The 21,226-nt window shown below is 48.7% G+C and overlaps 1 protein-coding gene across 1 annotated transcript; it reads left to right on the top strand.

Moving 5' to 3' along the window:
- The first annotated feature begins 10,910 nt into the window (after nt 1-10,910).
- Nucleotides 10,911-19,536, top strand: CKAP4 (cytoskeleton associated protein 4). Its single transcript, XM_004006692.6, has 2 exons — nt 10,911-11,504; nt 17,071-19,536. The coding sequence occupies exons 1-2, from the start codon at nt 11,052-11,054 to the stop codon at nt 18,385-18,387; spliced, it is 1,770 nt and encodes a 589-aa protein (XP_004006741.2). The 5' UTR covers nt 10,911-11,051; the 3' UTR covers nt 18,388-19,536.
- The last annotated feature ends 1,690 nt before the right edge of the window (nt 19,537-21,226 follow it).

Below are 21,226 nucleotides of genomic sequence, written 5' to 3'. Positions count from 1 at the left end.
AGAGAACTGTCAATGCCAAGTTGAATGCAGTTGCAGGCCCAGGAAGCCTCTGGGGAAAGAGTAGAAAGAATATGGTGGACTCTGGATTCCAGCCGATATAGGTTTCAATCCTATTTTTGCCACTTGCAGACAGACTGTTATCTGGGCAGATCACTGGTCTGCACTGAGTCTTCTTTTCCGGCCCTAAGCAGACTTAATAACATTTACCTAATAGGGTTGGGATGATTCAATGGGAAATTAAGCATAAAATGCCTGGCTCAGCACCTGACACATTAATTCGCCCCCTTCCTCTTGAATGAATCTTTGGCCCACACAGGGCTGCTTCGGGATAAACTGATGTAAGGCATTTCCAGAGAAAACATGCAAATACGTGTCAGGATGAGAAACAGAAAGAGGTCCAGGTTGTCCTTTAAGCCCAGAAATTCCAAAAACCTTCAAAGAGCCTGTACCTTTTAGGAGAGGAACCTTTCTTCCTTAGAGAAATGGAGAGATGTTTTGAACTTCACCAAGGCCTTGCCTTCGTAAACTAGGCAAAGACAAAATCTGGCTCCACTAGAGGCCACCTCTACTCAGCAGCGCAGATAATCCCAGCCCCTGGGCAGCTTAGCCTATAAACCAAGGACAGCTGTTGTGAAAACAACACAGGCGTAGTCATTTTATTAAAAAAAAAAAAAAAATCCTAATACAAATCTGTTGACAGTGCAAAGAATCTCCTTTCTCAAGGATGGAAAATGCCCTTCCTTCTCAGAAGATCTACCTGCCTTAACTTCATTTCATTGATATTCATTTGGTGACTTGACAAATATTTATTGATATCATTTCTGTTTGACAACTACTTTGGAACTGGCCTCTACATAGGGCTCATTTACAACTAGTTTTCCATGCCTCCCTGCATTTCAAATCAACAGCAAATATTTAGCTTGGGATTGGGTGCTAATCAGTATTCCTTGGAGGTCATTCATCCAAAAGGCCGTGGGGCCTGGTGGAAAGGAGGGGGGCCTGGAATCAGACACACATGGTTCAAAACTTGACTCTGTCTTTAGGGATGAGCTGTGTGACTTTAGGCCAATCTCAAAAACACTCTGAGATCCAGCCTTATTTTTCTCTAAAATGAGACTGACTTTCTTACTCTAAAGCCAGTGCTCTCTTCCTGGAAGTACAGCATTTTCTTGGGTGAAGTGGAGGAAAGAGCTCATTCATTCTAGAAGACAGGAACTTGTGTGCTACCAGAGAGGAGAGAGAAAGAGCCCAGCCGCCTACAAGGTGGGTGTGTTTGGGAACAAGGAGAGATAACATTGGGAGAGCAAAAGATAGGCCCTTCTGCCCCCTGGTCACAGCCCACTTTAGGACAGGTGGCTGGGAAGTCCCTGTTGATGGAGGGGCTTTGAGCTACAGGGGGATAAATGCACTAAGACTGATATTATAACTGAATTGAAAGCTTCCTATGAGTAGAGTTCTTATCTGCATCACCTTCATTGGGTGTCAGAGAAACAGACCAAGAGAGGGATGGTTTTTTGTTTTTTTTTTTTTTTTTAACTTGAAAGAACAAGGGAGCCTAGGCTTATTGAAGCAAGAGGGGCTTAAATTAGATAGTAATACTGACTCCCTCACTATGAGAAAAGTACAAGATTATCCTAGCTCACCAAGGAGTCTCTTTCCTGAGTGACTTGGAATCTCCTGGCTGGCGGAGACTCAGAGGAGTTTGTTCGTTCATTAGTGATTCTCAAGCTCTTCTACATCACTGGACAAGCCTACCAAATCACCGTGAGGATCATTGTGTTTGAAAGTTTCATGGTAAGCTCCTAGTTTCCTCACTCTGATCTACCCTCCTCCCAGCAGAGAACTTTTCAGAGGCTAATTCAGAGTTGCAGACAGCAGGTTGCTAACTCTGGCTGCTGGGTTCCAGGAGATGTCCCAAAGCCAATGGAGATGCTGTGCTCTGAGCCCAGACACTAACTGTTCCTAGAAAATGAGGGGCTGAGACTGACCAGAAGTCACAGACTCTGAACTGTAGACTCCCTTGTCTACCTTTCTAAAGGTTGACGAGTTCAACCCAAGTGATACAATATTGCACTTACATACAATTCTGGTAGCACTTTAAGACTTAATTTTCAGAGCATAAGGCCAACTGTAAGGAAGCAAGTCTCCAATGCAGCTAAACTTCAAGGGATAACCAGGTGTTAATGGTTAGGGACATAGTGGGATTCAGTTCACTGACCTCTTACTAGGTGCTGGGTCTTGGGTTGGGTACTGGGTGGAGGTGGGAGAGACCCAACAAGATTGGTGATGACAGTGATAATAAACATGTGCAAAGAGTTGGCCGTACCCCAGGCACTGGGTTCATTTGTTCATTTATTCATAGATAGTAGGGGCTCCATAAATACTTGTTGAATGAACTATTCACTTTCCCCAGTTACACTGGGCTCTTCTCTGTTCCTCAGATGCACTTCAGGGCCTTTGCATTGCTCTTTTCTCTATTTGGAAGGCTCTTCTTCCAGACGTTTGCATGAGTGATCCCCTCAACTCTTTCACATCTTGACTCCAATTTCACCTTCTCAGTGAGGTCTCCCTGACCACCTAACCTAAAATTGCAACCACCCTCTCAATCTCAGGGCCATCCTGGTCCTTTTCTCTCTTTCCTCTTTGCCCTTAGCACGATCCAGCATGCTGTTTGTTGTTGTTTAGTCGCTCAGTTATGTCTGACTTTTTGCCACCCCATGGACTGAAGCATGCCAGGCTTCCCTGTCCTTTACCATCTCCCGGACCTTGCTCAAACTCATGTCCATTCAGTTGGTGATGCCATCCAACCATTTTGTCCTCTGTCTTCCCCTTCTCCTCCTGCCTTCAATCTTTCCCAGCATCAGGGCCTTTTCTAGTGTGTTACTGCCTGGTCTCCCTGCTGGCATAAGAGCTCCATGAGCACAGGGACTTTGGGCAGCTTTGTTCACTGCTCTTGCCCCCACGCCGAGGTCAGATGCTCAAATCTGCCCAATGCATGAATCAAATGAAATGCTTTCTTAGTATCAATTATCCACCCAACAGTAAGTACTAAGGATAGTGCAATGAATGAGTCAGACAACAGTTTTTGCCCTCTAAAGCGTGTGTGTGTGCCAAGTCGCTTCACTCATGTCCAACTCTTAGTAACCCTGTGGACCACAGCCTGCCAGGCTTCTCTGTCTATGGGATTCTGCAGGCAAGAATACTGGAGACCTCTGAAGCAGAGGTCCCCAACCTCTGGGATCTAATGCCTACGGATCTGAGGTGGAGCTGATGTAATAATAATAATAATAATAATAATAATAATAATAAAGTACACAATAAATGTAATGTGCTTGAATCATCCTGAAACCATCCCCACCCCCAGGTCTATGAAAAAAACTGTCTTCCACAAAACTGGTTCCTGGTGCCAAAAAGGTTGGCAATCACTGCTCCAGAAGACTATGGCCTGGTGGGGATAAGATATCACACTAATTACACAATAAAATCTCCATCTTGCTGAAATATGGCATAGCAGGTGCTTTACTGATATTATTTCACTGAAATCTCACCGCAACCTTAGGTCGTTGGTACTATAAGTCACAGTTTATGGATGCTATTTTAGTTTTTATTTTCTAGCTGAAAATACACAGATAGGCTCTGAATTACAGAAAGGCTGGATTTATCTAGTTGGCATATATCAATGATAATCACTTATATGTTCTGTTGTTTAGTTGCTAAGTTGTGTCTGACTCTTTTGCGACCCCATGGATTGTAGCCCACCAGGCTTCTCTGTCCATGGGATTTCCCAGGCAAGAAGACTGGAGTGGTTGCCATTTCCTTCTATGGGGGCATCTTCCCAACCCAGGGATCAAATCTGTGTCTCCTGCATTGGCAGGTGAATTTTTTAGCATTTGGGCCACCAGGGAAGCCCTATCTCTGTGTAACTTAGTTAAAATGGTCTTTTTTTCATACTCATTACTTCCCATGAATCTTGTGATGTATTTGCCCTGCTCTGTGAAAGAGGACTAGAGAAGTTAAACAACTAGCTGGAGGGACCCTACCAGATAGCATCAAACCCAGTCTGTATCCTCACCACTCTTCCTCATTCTGAACAACCCAAATGATGGAGGGACTAACTGGGGTATGGGGTAGTCAGGGACTAGATTTTGCTAGTGAAGGAGGCAGTTGGGACTTCCAGGCTGAAGGGCTGAGGAGAAGACCTTGAATAGAAAATAAAAGCTTGCAGGTGGCTGTAAGTCAGGGAGAGGTGGGCTGAGTAGAATCCTAGGTGAGTGAGGAGGCATTATTCTCAACCTCCCATCCCCTGACACACTCCTGGTCATTGTAGTCTGACTCTAACAAGGAGACATGGGAGATTCTTGAGCCAGGGGCAGGATGAAAATGGTCTCTGAAGAACAGTTTTTGCAGCTACCTCTCCATCCCATTCACTGAAGAATACATCTCGTCTACACATCTCTTCAGCTTTTTTGGTTAAATTAGCAAATTATCTAAATCTATTATAAGACATTGCATTTCCACATTTCCACCTCTAAGCTTTCAAAACTTTCTTTCCTAACACCCCCATCCACTAAGAGTAAGTACCCTGAAAGGGGAATGCTGAGAATCAGAGGTCTAGCATCCTCGGCGACAGACTGTCATATCCATCCAATGAGTCCATCGTGGACTGAGTGCCTCCTACAATCCAGGCAAACTGCCTGGGACTAGGGCTGAGAAAAGGAATGGATGACAGTCTCTGCCCTGAAAGCCTCAGCGTGAATGACAGTAAGCAAACGGGCAATTCTAGCACATCACACACAGTAAGTGCTATGACCCATCTGGGAGCTGGGACAGCACCAGGGAGGGACATCTTCTCCAGGCTGGGGGTGGGGCAGGAAAAGGACGCTGAGTACCTAAGAGAATATGGCAAATTAGGGCAACTCTAGGAAAGCTTAGCCTGGCTAAACAGAGGGTAAGAAGAGATTTGAGGAAGAAGGGAAGGTGGAGAGAGAGAGCAGTAGGGGCCAGATTATGAAGGGTTTGTAACGTCATGCTAAGGCACTGGTTCTCAGAATTCTTTTTTTCCTACAACACTCCAGAGGGATGAAAAGTAGGTCCATCAGCAGCACGGTGAGAGGGAACAGTTGTGCAGGTAAATCGCCTGTGTCAGGTTGAAATACAGCCCTCCCTTGCCCTTCCCAGTTTGAGATTCATGGTGCTTACTAAGAGTCTAGATTTCTTCAGAAGTCTGACTAGCCTTGGGTCAATTACCTCATCCTGCTAAGCTTTGTCTTCTTATTGGTCTACACACGCATGTGCTGGTTGAGGGTATGAGCTCAGGATCAATTGCCTGGTCTTTAGCCCAAACGACACCCACCATTCTCAAGCTATGTCACCTTGTATAAGAGCTGTTCACCCTCTTCAGCAACCTGGATCAGTACCACCATGGTGCCTACATCAAAGGCTCACTGAGCATGAAAGGAGGTAAAGCAAGTGAAGCTCCTGGCACGGTGCCGTGGGATGAGCGAGCAGTAAATGTCAGCTAACAGAATACTGCAGCACCTCTGAGCCTCCCAGTGTTAGCAACCATCCTGTCTTTGTCATGCCCATTCCCATCACTGTTACCATCATCATCATCAACACCTTCATCATCTCCATCTTCTTGATGCTGAAGTTCTAGGAAGTCATTTCTCACTGGGTTCCTCCCCTCCACTGTCCTTCCTTTCTTAAGACACTGTGGTTATCTTATGAAAGAGAAGGCCCTACGTAGATAAATTTTAAATAACGAGATTCATCATATTCACTGAGTTCCTGTTATGTGTCAGACATCGTCTTGAGTACTGAGAATATGAGAATGAGCTAAGTGAAATTCCCAATCATGGCACTTACTAATGAGAAGAGACATACAGCAATGATTCAATAAGCATATATATAGTATATCAGAGAAAAATAAACCAGGGAAAGAGGGATAGGCAGTGTCTCAGATTGGGCAGTTGTTATTTTATATCAGATGGTCAGGAAGAGCTGGCCTAGAGGTGACATTTGAATTGAGGAGAGGAAGGCCACCACCTGGTGGATACCTGGGGCTGAAGTTTGCTTGGCACAGGGGACAAAATTACAAAGGCCCACAAAATAGGAAGATAACTTGGCATATTGAGGAGCAATAGGAGGCCAGTGTGGCTGGATGGCAGTAATGAGGGGGCAATTAAGAAGGAATGAGAGGGAGCAGGGGGCCAGGACACAGGGACCCTTGGAGGTCATTGTAAGAACTGCCTTTGGCTCCAAGTGTCTTTAAAAGTCATCGCAGGGTTTTGGAAAGAGGTGTGAGAGGGTCTGACTTATATTTTGAGGGACTGCTCTGGCTTTTATATTGAAAAAAGACCACAGGGAAGCAGCAAGTGCTTAAGCAAGGAGTCCAGTAGGAGGGTATTTCAATAACCCAAGTGTATGTTGGATGGTGACTTGGATCCATGGGATAATGGTGCAGGTCACAAGAAGACAGAGATGCTAGATAAAATTTGCTAATATATTGCACTGTGTGTGGGGGGATGGGTGAGAGCAGAGGAGTCAAGGATGATTCCTGAGCAACTGGACGGATGTTACTGACACGTGCTGGGACGAGGAAGACCACGAGTGGACAAGATCAAATGAGTATTCATATTGCCTCTATGAGGTCGGGATTATGGTTTTCTTCCATAAAAACTAGGACTCAGTGAAGTGAAGCCTCATATGGTGCTGGGAGTTCCAAGAAATAATTCCCCTACTGCATGGAGCTCAGGCTTTGGAGCTGGGGAGCTCCTGGGACTGGGGACCACTGAGATTAACAGATACCCTGTTTGAGGGGCATTGAGCCTCATGCCTTGGCCTCTTGTCAATTTGGAATAGAGAAGAAGCAATCGAAGTAATAGGGGCTTTCTATTCAGCCATTCTAACTGAAATGCAGAAAACCAAAGGGCTGAAGGCTTACAGAGCTCTAGGTAGTTGAAGATCCTTGTAGTTCAGGGTGTTCAGAAGCATCTTTGCACAAGCTGGGGGAAAGGAAGAGATGTCTTTAGCTCCTCCTCTTTCCTACCTACATTCCTGACCATCGAACATACTTTATGGAGGGTGAAATGAAAAAGGCTCAGAGAAGAAATCAGGAGGAGATGGGAAACTTCCTCTAAATGCTTGTTGTGTTGACAAAGAAAACAGGATAAAAGAATGGAAATCCCCAAGAACCGCTGGAGTCTTCTTGTCCTAGAAGGTGTGCTTCCACGACTACTTACCAACCTCCTCCTCTGGGTATATCCGAACACCATGGTGGAACCACAATCCAGAGGGAAACAGTGCTGCTTTTTCCAGTTAAACCCATCAGAGCCTGTGGTCTATAAGCCACAAATGGTGCTGGGAGCTCCAAGAAATAATGATGAAAGAAAAATGTTGAAATCTAGACATAGAAGTTCTGTGTGCAGCTAGACTTTCAGTGACTCTACCTACTCTTTATTCACTGAGTCCTGCCATGGGCCCAGGATCATACAGTGTCTCTCCTTTAACCCTCACAGCCACCAGGTGAAGCAGTTTTTTATTACCTCTGAAGATACAGAGGTTCAGAGAGTTCACATTCCCCCATCAGTCATGGAGCTGAATTTGAACTCGAATTAGTCTATTCCAGAGCCTGTGTCTTAACCATTATACTTCACTACCTCCCAAAAGGAAAAGGGTGACAGGTACACACTAATAACAGTCCCATCTCCCATCCTTTCATTCTTCCAGGGCTCGGTGGAGGCAGAAAGTTAAGAAATCTGTCATTTTTAAAGCAGGCCTATGTTTTCAATCAACTTTTAAAATTTTAAAAATGCAATTATTTCTCATGATAATCAGACTACTGGGAATTCCCTGGTGGTCCAGTGGCTAAGGCCCTGAGTTCCCAGTTCAGGGTGCCTGGGACTCAACCTCTGGTCAGGATACTAGACCCCACGTGCTATGACTAAGTGTTAGCAACTAAAGATCCCTCATGCTGCAACTAAGAACTGGGACAGTAAAATAAATTTAAAAAAAAATAAAAAAGGAAATATAATTGATTGAAAAAAATCAGATGACTATTTTCTATAAGAAATAGATTAATAATAAGAAAGGCCTTTAGAGATACAGAAACGGTAACCTTGAAATCCAGAGAAGAGAAGTATACTTCTCAAGGTCACAGAGTTTGGTGGCAGAAGTAAGGCTAAAAAGCAGAGCTCCTGCCTCCTAGGCCAGAGCTTGGCTGAGCCCCCAAAGCTGCTTTGCAAATTATTATTACCTCTGCCCTAACATGGATGATTGCTTGAAGGATGGTTACTTTTTTGTGCACTAGAAATTTGAAACACAATCTGCGGAAGTTTTTAAACAATGTTCTTCTAGTATCTTCTGATATTAGTCTTCTGCTTTCTTATGCCATCTCCTCTCTCCCCTCCTAGGTCAGAGTCATAGGCCTTGTTGAGCAGGGAGTTTTCTATCAGAGCTCCTAGTATTTAGGTGGAGTGGGGACATTCTGGGGCAAATGATTGTATTTCTAGTCCAGAACCTGCTTTAATCTACTTTGGCCTCCCACACTAATAGCAACTCCTGTGCCGGCCTGGCCAGCTTCTGTGAACCTCTGCAACCTGGACCCACTCCACCCAGCTCATCTCTCTCTTTCCTAATTGCAGCTCACACCCTTGATGTCAGACAGGTGTCCTGGGTTCACCCCCATTTCCGCCACAGAAATATTCTCCCTGCTCTCCCTCTATGCAAATCTATTCTTCAAGCCTTTGTTCAAGAACTTTGTACCTCAGACTTCCCCAGGTGCAGCCCAGTGGTTTGCTTTCCAAGTTTGTTTTCCATTTATAAGTCTGGATGACACAATTTAGCCTTCAAAATGTTTCTACACATTTCTCCAAATGGAATGCAGGCCCTTTGAGGGCCAGCACACGGGTTCATTCATTCACTAGAGATTTTTTAAAGTATCTTATAAAGTGAGATTCATAGAGACATAGGCTATGGTTGCTTCCTATCCTCAAAGACAGGAGACTCTAGTACTTTGCAAATATTGACCTTGTATATAGCAGACCCTCAACAAAGGTTTGCTATGTTGAACTAACGTACACAATGGTTTGCAATTGTCTTCTGTGTCTAAGTTTCATGAGAGGTATCATGTGGTTTACAGGGAAGGTTTCAAGAAAGAGTATTTGAACTAGGCCTTAAGGATAGGGAGTGTTTTTTCAAAGAAGTAATTGAGAGACGTTTCCAGGGAAAAGAAACAGGGTTGCTAACTCACAAGCACACACACAGACACCAAGATTAGGGGGAAAGGAGCTTGTAAAGTGGAGCTCAGCACCTGCCCCAGTATTAACTGGCTTTATTGAGCGTGAACAAACTGCTTAATTTCTCCATGGCCTAAGATCCCCTGGAGAAGGAAATAGCAACCCACTCCAGTATTCTTGTCTGGGAAACCTCATGGACAGAGAAGCCTGGTGGGCTACAGTCCACCGGGTCGCAAAGTGTCAGACTGCGACTTAGGGACTAAACAATACTAAGCCGCACAGGCTCCGGAAGAAGCAGATCAAAGTTCAAATTACGGTTATGGGAGATCTTGGGACAATCAGTTGGGGTGGGGCTCAAGCTCAGTTTGTCTCCCATTAAGCAGGTAAAATAATTTCTGTATTAGAAGATATCAGTGAGGTTTGGTAGAACATATATGTAAGTTGCGGAGCACAGAGCCTGGCATTAGTTTATTTCCTTCCACCAAAGTAGGCGTGGAAGCCCTGATCTGCCGTCCTCTCACTGCGGCCGCTGCCGGTCGCCAGCACGCAGCACAGAGCCTGTCCTTAGTGGGGGCAGTGGACACAGTGCGGGGCGGGGGAGGTAAAGAGAAAATGGAGTTGAACGGGCTTCAGAAAAAAGTCAACAGTGTCGACAGCGAACTGGCTGGGCTAAATTGGGCCGCTCATGACTCTTCCCTTGAACAGTCCACGCAGCCCGAGAATATCTGCTAACTTTTCCTAAACATGCCTTTGGGGCCAACTGGTTTTCAGAAAGCCCTTTCTGCCTCGCCTTCAAACCCCCCAAAAGAGAAAAGGTCCAACCCCCGGAGGCGTAGAGGGTGGGATCGGGGAAGAGTGAGGGGGATTGGGGGTTTCCCCAGCTCCCCGGGAAAAGGAATGGGGGTCCCTTCCTGCCCCTTTACTCCCACTCCCAGGAGTACGGCTCCTGGGGGCCCCCCATCATTTCCTCTCTTCGCAAGGGTCCAGAAGGGAGTGGGGCTCGCGCTGAGTCCTCAACACCAGATTTTGCCCGGCTCCTCCACTTCCGACCCGCCCGGCCGCCTTTCCCCGGGGCACCCGAGGCCCCAGCTCAGTCGCCAGTCCGGGTCCCAGTTGACCCAGCCCTTCGCCCCCTCCCTGTGGCCACCTCGGCAGCCGCTTCCCGCTTCCTTAGACCGGGCCTGGCCGCCCCCCACCTCGCCCCCTACAGCCGCCTGCCCTGACCTCCACTGACCCGGCTGGGACACCATCGTCGCCCCCCGCCCCCACCGTGCCCCAGGAGACCCTGCTCGGCCACCACCCTCCCCTCCGCCGAACCCCCAAGCCCCGGACCTTTCTGCTGGGCCGCCCCTCTTCCTCAGCCACCCTCCTCCCACCCCGGCTCCTGTAGGCCAGGCTGGGCCGCCGCCTTCCCCCAACTCCCCTCGCCCTATCCCAGCCTCCGTAGACCCCGCGGGGCCGCCCCCCGCTCGGCCCTCCCTCTTTGGGGTCGTGGCGGCAAGGGGAGGGGCCGCCCGCCGGCCCCAGCGTGCGTGGCAGGCGCGCCGGGCTCGGCTCTGCCGGCCTCCCTTCCCGGGAGGCGGGGTCGGCGCGCGGCGGCGGCGGCGGAGGTAGGCCCCCTCCTCCTTCCTCCCTCGCCCGGCCTCCTTCCGTGCCCGCCCGCCCGCTCTCGCTCTCTCGCTCTCGGCCGCTCCGACGCCAACAGCGCCCGCGTGCTGCTCGCCCAGCCCCGGGGGAGCCCGAGGAAGTTTCCCCGGCCGCGCGCCCCACTCGCTCGCCTCGCAGCCCGCGGCTTCAGCCGCCGCCGCGCCCGCCATGCCCTCGGCCAAACAAAGGGGCTCCAAGGGCGGCCACGGCGCCGCGAGCCCCTCGGAGAAGGGCGCCCACCCGTCGGGCGGCGCGGATGACGTGGCGAAGAAGCCGCCGCCGGCGCCGCAGCAGCACCCGCCGCCGCCCGCGCCGCACCCGCAGCAGCAGCACCCGCCGCAGCATCCGCAGAACCAGGCGCACGGCAAGGGCGGCCACCGCGGCGGCAAGTCCTCCTCCGCCGCCGCCGCTGCCGCCGCCTCGTCCTCCGCGTCCTGCTCGCGCAGGCTCGGCCGGGTGCTCAACTTTCTCTTCTACCTCGCCCTGGTGGCGGCGGCCGCCTTCTCGGGCTGGTGTGTCCACCACGTCCTGGAGGAGGTCCAGCACGTCCGGCGCAGCCACCAGGACTTCTCCCGGCAGCGGGAGGAGTTGGGTCAGGGCTTGCAGGGCGTCGAGCAGAAGGTGGGTACCAAGGCCCCCCAACCGCCGTGCTCCCGGCGGCGGCGGCCCCCGCACCCACAGCCAGGCCCCCTCGTGCCCTCCCGGCGGGGGCCCTCGCCGGCCCAGGCCGGGTGTCCTCTGCCAGCTGCCCGGGGTCCCCTCGCCCCGGCCCTTGGCTCCGAGGCAGCCCCCAGACCCTCTTTGTTAATGGCCGCTGAGGAATCGCCCCGAGGGATGGACCGCTTCGAGGATGTTCCGGCCGCCTGGGAGGGTGGGCCAAGGGCCTGTCACAGGACATTAGCGGTGACCTGTAAGGAAGCCGGCAGGCTCTGGGGAGCTCATTCTTTTTGGATTAGGAACCGCTGAATGGGCAGAGTTGCCTGGAGAGGAGCTTGGAAGGGAAACCAGCGCATCCCTGGAAGCCTCGGGCAAGGCCGCACCTCTGCTCTCCCCGTGGGAGACATCTGAGCCAGATTTTAATAGACCCAGAGCCCGGGGAAAGAGAAGCTAGTATTGTTACTCATTTGTATAGTTCTGATGAAATATTTCATCTCGTTAGGCCCCCTGCGCTTTATTAGACCAGTGTACCTAAGTGGGCCTTGGAAGTATATGATAGCATATTTCAGCCTTAGAGGAGAGGAACGGCCAAAGATACTAGGTCACACTGGTGAATAATACAGAGGTACATTTATATGGTGTTTAGAGGGCTTACTCACTTATTATCTAATCCTCATAGCAACCTTGGGAGGGAGGGAAGGAGAGAGGACGGGCAGTTTTGACTCTGTTTTCCAGACCAGAAAATTGAGATTTAGAGCTTAATTGATAAAGACTGCAACTGGTGAGTGGCAGTTTGCATGACAGCCTTGAGGCCACTGGGGCCTGTTTCAGGTTCGGATGGACCCACCTTTCAACAGGAAGCTGCTTAGGGTCTGCCTTTTCTGATTTTTCTTTTTACACCAAGCGCAGCTCCTTCAGCCTCATTCCCCCTCCTCCGTCCTCATGTCATTGCTCAATGAAACTTGGTTGCATGATTGAAACAAAAAATCCCGCCACCACTTCTGAGCCCGGAATTGCTGCCTCCTTTTCCCAGCATGCTGCCGGCCCTGCCAAGTTTCTATTGACTGTGTAGAATATGCAGGACTAGGAATTTCCTCTTAAGACTGGCGGAGCAACTGGAGTGAGTCATTTTGCTCCATGCTGCAGGCCAAGGGAGGTGACTTTTTGAAGGGAACTAAGTAGGCAGCGCTGCTTTGCCTATCTGGAATGTCAAATCATTCTTAAAAAATAGACATACTGCTGAAGTATCATCAGTAGGCTCTCTGTTTCCTCTCTTGATCCACCCACTTACCAATCAATCATAATATTTGGTGATAGTGACATGGCTCCTGGTAGGCCCTGTGGAGGGTGCGAGGGTGCAAAGGACAAATCCTATTTGTGAAGCAGCCCGCAGGTAGGTTTTGGTTGAGGGTAACTGCTGTGTGAGTTCAGAAGAGAGAGAAGGTGGAGTTTGCCCAGGCCTGTGACCCAGTGGCCAGCATGGTACCAGTCTAGACTCTATATGGTGGTGGATAACTGTTGAGAGACGGCATGAGGAACACACAGGCTTGTTTGGTGGACACTACATGGCCATCCTGCCCACAGCAGAGTAACATTTAGGAGGCTGTGAGAGAGGAGGCTGAAGTTGAGGCCCAGATGTTGGAGGTCTTGAGTTGAGGCAGGAGAAATTGAGGTTTATTCTCTCTGCTTCCTCCCTGCCCCTCCCTTATTCTTCCATCTGGTTCCCATTCTTGCTCCATCTCAGCTTTGTACAGATTCCCTTTCCTCTTTGGGTACTCAGTTCTCCCATCTCCACAGTAAGGGGAGGACTCTCCAGGTTTTCAAGAATCCTCCTGGCTGTAAACCATTGAAATTATGACCTTTCTTTTTTAGTAGTGTAGTCAGGCTCATATCTGATGCCTCATGTTTATTGTGCATTCATCTGACTCTCACGGTGCCAGCAGGTACTGATAAGTACTGATATGATCCCCTTTCCACAGACCGGAAGAGTGAACAGCAGGAGGCTGAGTAACTCTACATGGTTACACAACCAGCAAGCAACAGTGCTAGGATTCAAACTGCAGTGAACTCCTGGAACACGGTTCACCACTTACCTATTCATTTTGCCATCTTTCCCATGCCTTGCTTAGTACTTAGTAGGTGCTCAATTAATGTTCATTTCATTGACTTGGAACTTCCATTGCATGTGGTCACTTCTCTCTGGATCTCCAGGGTGGCCAGTAGATTTTACTTTGCCTTAAGGGGTGAGTAGTGATGGATGGTCCTCTGACAGACTAAGTTTGAGCACCTTATTCCTCTGAGGATGAGGGTTTGGTTCTTCTCAGAGACATATTCTTACTGTATTATTATTATTCATAATTAGTCTTCACTGAGGGCCAGGTGTTCACAGTTCCCCTCTGAGACATGAGCACCATTGCACAGATAGGCCAGCTGAGTCTGGAGCAGTTGTGTTACTCATTCAGGGTCACATGCAGACCCTCAGTGGTGGAGCTGGGGTTGGAATCAGAGCAGTGTGACTTTGAAGCATGCTACTCCACTGCCCTTTTGGGTGCCCACCTGATCTCGTTCTCAGATGCTCTCAGTTCTGGGGCATGGCCCAGGTCTGCTGAATGGGCTGAGAGGCTGGCTTGTTCTTAGCCTGAAGATTCAGCAGGCACAAATGGGCGCAGAGCTTCAGAAACCCTGGTTCTGCTCTAGGCCCTCTGAAGGGCTTGGGTTGCCTTGGCAGATCCAGGGTGGCATACAGTGATTTTAGGAGTGGGCTTAAGGCCGGTGGGGTCAGTTGAATGAGACTAAGAGCTGTTTGTGGGCGAGTGAGTTCTCTGGTCGTATTTCTTTGTTCTCTCATCTTGCTCTGGGCTAGGAGTCATGGCTTGAGGCTGAGCAGCATTTCTTGGCACTGAGTGCACTTTGAACATGCTTCTGCCCGGGTGTATCACTGGAGGCCAAGAGTGCAGTTTCTAAACTCAGACATTCTTGGATTCTGATGGTCAGCTCTACCACTTCCCAGTCTCCTGCTTTGTAAAATGGGGATCAATAGGAGCTGCCATGAGATTATTATGAGGGTGGATTGAGATGATATCTCTTAAATTTGCATAATTATTTACATCAGATTCCTGTTGAATATCAGCCACCGCTAACTAGTCTCTTACCCCTGCCTCTGCTGTGAGCTCCTAGGGGGCAGGGATCCTGTCTTAGTGTCACTCTGCTCAGGCATCTTGTCCACCACTTAGTGGGCATCCCACATATGTTAGGGAAACATAATATCACTGCATATTGATTATAATGGGGTTTTGCTTGTGAAGATGAACAGCTCAGAAGATGAACAGTACCAACGCAGGGAGACACTTTCTGTGCTCTTTTCATTGGTTTCATCTGTCGTTTCTGATCTAGTCCCCTTCCTAGCCATCTGTAAAGAGCCAGTCCAGGTTAGGAGTGACAGACGGGTTGGGGGAAGTGGACCAGCCTAGTCTTCATCAGGCCTTGCTCTGTAAATTCATTCATTTTTTGATTCATTCAGAAAACACTGATGAACACCTACCATGTTTCAGGTACTGTGCCTACCTGTTGACACCTCTGTTCTGAAATCTGTGCTTAGAACAGGCAGATTCTGTGACTGAATAACCTAGTTTCAGAGGAGAGCTGTCTCTGGTACCTTCTCAAGGTGTCCTTTAATGACTCAGGTTATATTTGGTTGAGCAGGCAAATTGTCTAGTATTCTGGAGTCTCTGAGAACCTTATTCTAATCTGCTTTAAAATCACAGACTGGTAGAAGCAAAAAAGGACTTTAGAAACCAATTTGTTAATAGACGAAGAACTTGGGACTTGGAGTTTGAGTGTGACTTCCTTGTGCTCACAGAGCTGGTTATTGGTGGGACTGGAACTAGAGCCCAGGGTACTGTTCATAGTCCTGTAGTGTTTGCCCTTTGTCATTGGGCCAGGGGTGGGCTAGGAATCTGCAGACGGCTGAGCTACTCCAGAAAGATGCAGTGGTAATGAAGGTGACAGTTACTGTTTACAGGTGGCATGGTGGTGAAGAATCTACCTGCTAATGCAGGAGACGTAGCAGATGCGGATTTGATCCCTGGGTCAGGAAGATCCCCTGGAGGAGGAAATGGCTCTAGTATTCTTGCCTGGAAATTCCCATAGACAGAGGAGCTTTGAGGGCTACAGTCCATGGGGTCGCAAAGAGTCTGAGTGACGAGGCACAGCTATGTGTTAGGCCCAATTTAAGCGCTTTATATATATTAACTCACTTTATTCTCACAAAACAAACTAACAAGTTAGATACTATCTTTGTTTCCATCCTGTGGCTAAGGAAACCAAGGCATAGATAAGCTAAATTACTCCCCCATGACCACACAGCTAGGAAGTGTCCAAGCTAGGATTTGAGCATAGGTGGTCCCATTCTAGAACCCATGCTATTTCTTTTTAAGCCCTTCATTATGGAAATGTTTAAGCATTAAGAAAAGAAGAGATCAATATAGTGAACCTTACCTCCGATAATCATCAATTTTTTGCTATTTTATTTAATCCGTTCACCACCCCTTCCTCCTCTCATTTTGTTGTGCTTAGTTCTGCTCAGCAGTTCTGACTGTTATGGCAGGCCGTTAATCATCATACTCTCAGCCTCCCTGGAGTGGTTCCCAGGTCAGACCCTGTTTAGGGTAGAATTTATTTAGAATGAATGTATAGTGGCAATCAGTGTCATAATGTGTTCAGAAGCCAGAAATTGCTGAGGGCCACTGGTCCACTGATCACATTTTCAGTTGAGGACGTAACTTGTTCAGAGCCAAAGAGTGAGAACTACCAAGCAGAGACCTGAACCTGGTCTCCTGCCTTCCTGCTCAGTGTCTCCCATGTGCCTCAGCTTTGTTTCTATGAAAACTTGAGACCTTTCAGTTGCAAGAGCTAAAAATTCAGCTAAAACTGCCTTAAAGAAAGATGGAGGGAGGAAGAGAGATAATTTATTGGCTCAAATTTACCAGTTCCAGAGTAGATTCCTTCCAGAGTAAATGCCTTCAGTATGGCTGTCTCCAGGGATTTAAATTGTATCTTCAGAACTTGATCTTGCCCTCCCTGAGTTCTGCTTCCTTCTGTGCTGGCTTATCTGTAGGCAGGCATTGATCATTGGTCTTAGCTGTTCCAGGCTTCCTTCATCCTATAGCTAGCAGTTCCAGTAGAAAGAGCTTTCTTTTCCCAGTAGTTTTAAGAGAAGTTATGCAATTGACTTGCTGGCCTGGTTTAGGCCACATGCCCATCCCCTAATCACTGTAGTTCCAGGCCTGGGTGGGGAAGTGGGTGGATGGAAAGCATTGATTGGTCAGGCCTAGAGGGCTTGCACTGGCGCCTTTGGGTTGGTCCCCCAAACCATATGGGCTATGTTTAAGGATGGTTCCCCAAAGGAGAATTATGGTGCTGTTCTGTTGGCGGAGGGACTTTTAAGCTGGGCAGATCAAAAGAAATATAGCTGAATCGGATAAAACCCTTCAGCAGTTCTCTGTGGTTAACATCTGGATTTTGGTTACAGGTGCAGTCCCTACAAGCCACGTTCGGTACTTTTGAGTCCCTCGTGAGAAGCTCCCAACATAAACATGATCTCACAGAGAAAGCCGTGAAGCAGGGGGAGAGCGAGATCAACCGCATCAGTGAAGTTTTACAAAAACTCCAGAATGAGATCCTCAAAGACCTCTCTGATGGGATCCACGTGGTCAAGGATGCCAGGGAGCGGGACTTCACCTCCCTGGAGAACACAGTAGAGGAAAGGCTGACGGAGCTCACCAAGTCCATCAATGACAACATCGCCATCTTCACAGATGTCCAGAAGAGGAGCCAGAAGGAAATCAATGACGTGAAGGCCAAGGTCGCCTCTCTAGAAGACTTGGAGGGATATAAGCAGGATCTGAAAGCCTTGAAGGAAGTGGTTAAGGAAATACAAACCTCGGTGAAGTCCAAAGAGAAGGACATGGAGGCCCTGAGAAGCACCATCCAGACCATGGAGTCGGATGTCTACACGGAGGTCAAAGAACTGGTGAGCCTCAAGCAGGAGCAGCAGAGGTTCAAGGAGGCAGCTGATTCAGAACATCACACCCTTCAGGCGCTCACGGAGAAGATCCTCCGGGCCGAGGAATCTGCCGCCCACCTCCCCGAGGAGATCAGGAGACTCGAGGAGGAGCTTGGCCAGCTCAAGGCCGCAGCCCTCCGGCCAGAAGAAGATGGGGCCTTCAGACCCTCCGAGGCCTTTGAAACGCTCCAAAAGGAGAGCCAAGGCTTGGACTCGCGGTTGCAGAGCGTGGAAGATGGGGTGCAGGCGGCGCGGGCAGCCTGGGCTCGCCAGGGTGAGAGCCTGGAGGCTCTGCGCATGCAGAGCGAGGAGCAGGCACGGCGCCTGGCGGAGCTGCAGGAGCGCGTGGCCGACCTGGGCCCCGCCGCCGACGCCGAGGGAGGCCTGGCAAGCACAGTGCGTGGCCTCGGTGAGGCCCAGCTCTCTCTGGCCGGTGATGTGGACGAGCTGAAGCGCCGCATGGCCGAGCTCCCTGGCGCTGTGGAGGCTCTGCAGAAGGTACAGGAGCAGGTCCACACGCTGCTGGGCCGCGAGGCCACCGCCGCGCCCCCCCAGGACCTGCTGGACAGACTCTCCTCTCTCGACAACCTCAGAGCCTCTGTGGGCCAGGTGGAGTCGGACTTGAAAATGCTCAGGACTGCTGTGGACAGTTTGGTCGCGTACTCGGTGAAGATCGAGACCAACGAGAACAACTTGGAGTCGGCCAAGGGCTTGCTAGAGGACCTGAGGAATGACCTGGATAGGTTGTTTGTGAAAGTGGAAAAGATTCATGAGAAAGTCTAAATGGATTGCGTGTGCAGGGCACGGATGGCCAGTGCAGTTTTTCATGACCAAAAAAAAAAAATGTTGATGACCTCCCCCTTACCTCTCCCCCCACAGCCAGGTCCCTCCACGACCCGCACCACCAGGACCTCCCGGGCCTTCCACGTTTTTGTGCCCGGTTAACTTATTTATGATGGTTATCACGCGCCACCGGTTGTGCAGAAGTCTTCTGCTTCAGCTTTGGGGCCGGGGGTTTCCTGAAGGCACGGCTTCTGTGCCTCAGAGGCACCTTCTAGAATGGATGTCTCTCCCTAGTGTCAGGGAAGAACTGTAGTGGCTGCAGTTGAGGATTAACAGAAGCAGATTAACCTCAAAAATCCTGCCTGGCTGGCAGATTTCAAGCAAAATGTGGGGGGAGGAACTTTTCTTTCTAATTGTCTTTAAGGAAAATTCATTTTATTTTATTTTATTTTATTTTATTTTAGTACTTCTGGCCGAGGTTCATGAGATGTCACTCCTTGTCTTCCACTTCAAACTGGTTACAGTTCATTAAGGTCAACTCTGAATTGAGAGGGGGACAAGCCCTCCATTTTTAGTTGCATCAGCTGCTTGATGGTCGCCTTCTGTGGGGAAAGGTGTCTTTTCCATTCCTGAACCATTTCACGATCTCAGTGGTAACTATGCAAAGAATTCAGACGGTTCTGAATGTGAAGGCACAACCCCCCCCAGAGTCCCCTGTGGCTGACCTGTGTCACCTCTTGATAAGGCCCCAAATAGTGTGTTCAGAATAAGGGTTTAGAATCCCTGAGAGTCCTTGGATTCCTTCAGGAAATGTATTACGAGAGCTGCTCATAAAGGCATAGACTGCCTCCCCAGGGAATGGAGGCCACTGTCTCTCTTTTATCACAATGTTCGTGAAGAGGTTTGCTGTTAGCAGACCCCGTCCATCAGTGAGGAACGTGTGCATTTTCTGTAGCCTTTTGCTGTTTCCCTTCCCTCTTTGAGCTGTACTGTTCTTTAATGGCTGTCTTGCCCTTTAAAAAAGAAAAAAGAAAAAAAGAAAAAAAAAGGAAAAAGAAAAAAAAGGTTTGTTTAGTTTACTGTGAAATGAACTGTATGGCTTATTTACAGTATTTTTAATTCTTAATAAACACTTGAGCTTTGTTATGACTTTTCCAGAGTGGTGGTTTTCTGAGAATTTGATAACTTCTAACGATGTATTAATGTGCAGTATTCAGAATTAGAAAGATGGGTAGTTTTCAATTGTAAGCTTTTTTTTTTTTTTAAATTATTCAATCAAGATGTCCTCCCTGTTAGGACTGGGCACCTAGTTCTGATTTGACTATTAGCAGTTTTCTTTATAGGTCATTGCTTGACCCCAGTGCTTAACTATAGCAGAGGGTTACAACCCTTTTTTTAAAAATTTTTATTTTTACTGTATTTTACTTTGCAATACTGTATTGGTTTTGCCATACATTGACATGAATCCACCATGGGTGTACATGCGTTCCCAAACATGAACCCCCCCTCCCACCTCCCTCCCTGTAACATCTCTCTGGGTCATCACCGAGGCGCTAGCATTTTAAAGGCCTCCTAGCTGAGGGACTTCCCTGATGGTCCAGTGGCTAAGATTGTCCACTCCCAGTGCAGGGGACCCAGTTTCAATCCCTGGTCAGGGAGTTAGATCCCAAATGCCAGAGTTAAAAGAGCTTGAAGGCCACAGCTAAGACCTGAAGTGAGTGAAGTCGCTCAGTCGTGTCCAACTCTTTTGCGACCCCATAGACTGTAGCCTACCAGGCTTCTCCGTCCATGGGATTCTGCAGGCAAGAATAATGGAGTAGGTTAACATTTCCTTCTCCAGGGGATCTTCCTGACCCAGGGATCGAACCCAGGGATCGAACCCAGGTCTCCTGTATTGGAGGCAGACGCTTTAACCTCTGAGCCACCAGGGAAGCCTGGTGCAGCCAAATAAGGAAAAATAAATGTTAAAAAAAATCACTAAAGGCTCCCTAGATGATTCTAATGTGCAGCCAGGTTTGAGAACCAGTGTGTTGATTCATCTGTGTGACCTTTGGCCCCTGTGCAAACCTAGGAATGTTGACTTCTCAGGTTGCCATATACCTACCACTCTATAACAAAGGATACTGTTTATTGAATTGAGTACCTGTCTGCCAGGCATGGTGCTTAGCACTTCATAGGCCTCTTTATTCCCTCTAGTACTCCCCGGAGGTAGGCACTATCATTTCCAGTTTTATAAAGGAACAACAGGCTTATAAACAAGCACAACGTACAGTCGTTAGCTAGGAAAGGGCAGGGCTGAGGTTTGAACCCAGTCCCTGCTCTTTACTGTAACAGCATCCTCCACCTTCCACTAGCACAAGGGCAGGGCTGCACTGACCTGTGCAACACCTGCTGTCTGTTGGTTCAGAGACTGCATTAGCTCTTTTCTCTCCCAAAGGGAGAGAGGATGCGGGGGAGACCAAGACCTGAGTGCATACGGAGCTTCAAGCTTCCGCTCTGACTGGAGGGCCCCTCATCTCTGAACTTCTCCGTCAGTCATTCTGCATCCTGGGGTCCGCATCCCTAAGCCTTCACGACTCTTATTTTTTTCCAAAGCAGTTTGCACATCAAGATGGGCCCTTTATTAGTGTTAGCTATCGTATCTATTTTTATTTTAAAAGTCAAAGAGTTGATATGTATGTTTTAACAACTCATTTTGCCCTCTTTGGGGAGGGTGCTGAGCAAGGTAAACCCGCACGTTTGGAGCAAATTCTGATTCTTTCTCAGGTCGATTGGTTGCATCAGGCAATTTCTTGCTCTTTTACCTTCGTTTCTGCAGTCCTTAATCTCCGACTGTGGA

Source organism: Ovis aries, chromosome 3 (assembly GCF_016772045.2).
Source record: "Ovis aries strain OAR_USU_Benz2616 breed Rambouillet chromosome 3, ARS-UI_Ramb_v3.0, whole genome shotgun sequence".
NCBI lineage: Eukaryota > Metazoa > Chordata > Mammalia > Artiodactyla > Bovidae > Ovis > Ovis aries.
This window is presented reverse-complemented; position numbering and strand designations above follow the sequence as displayed.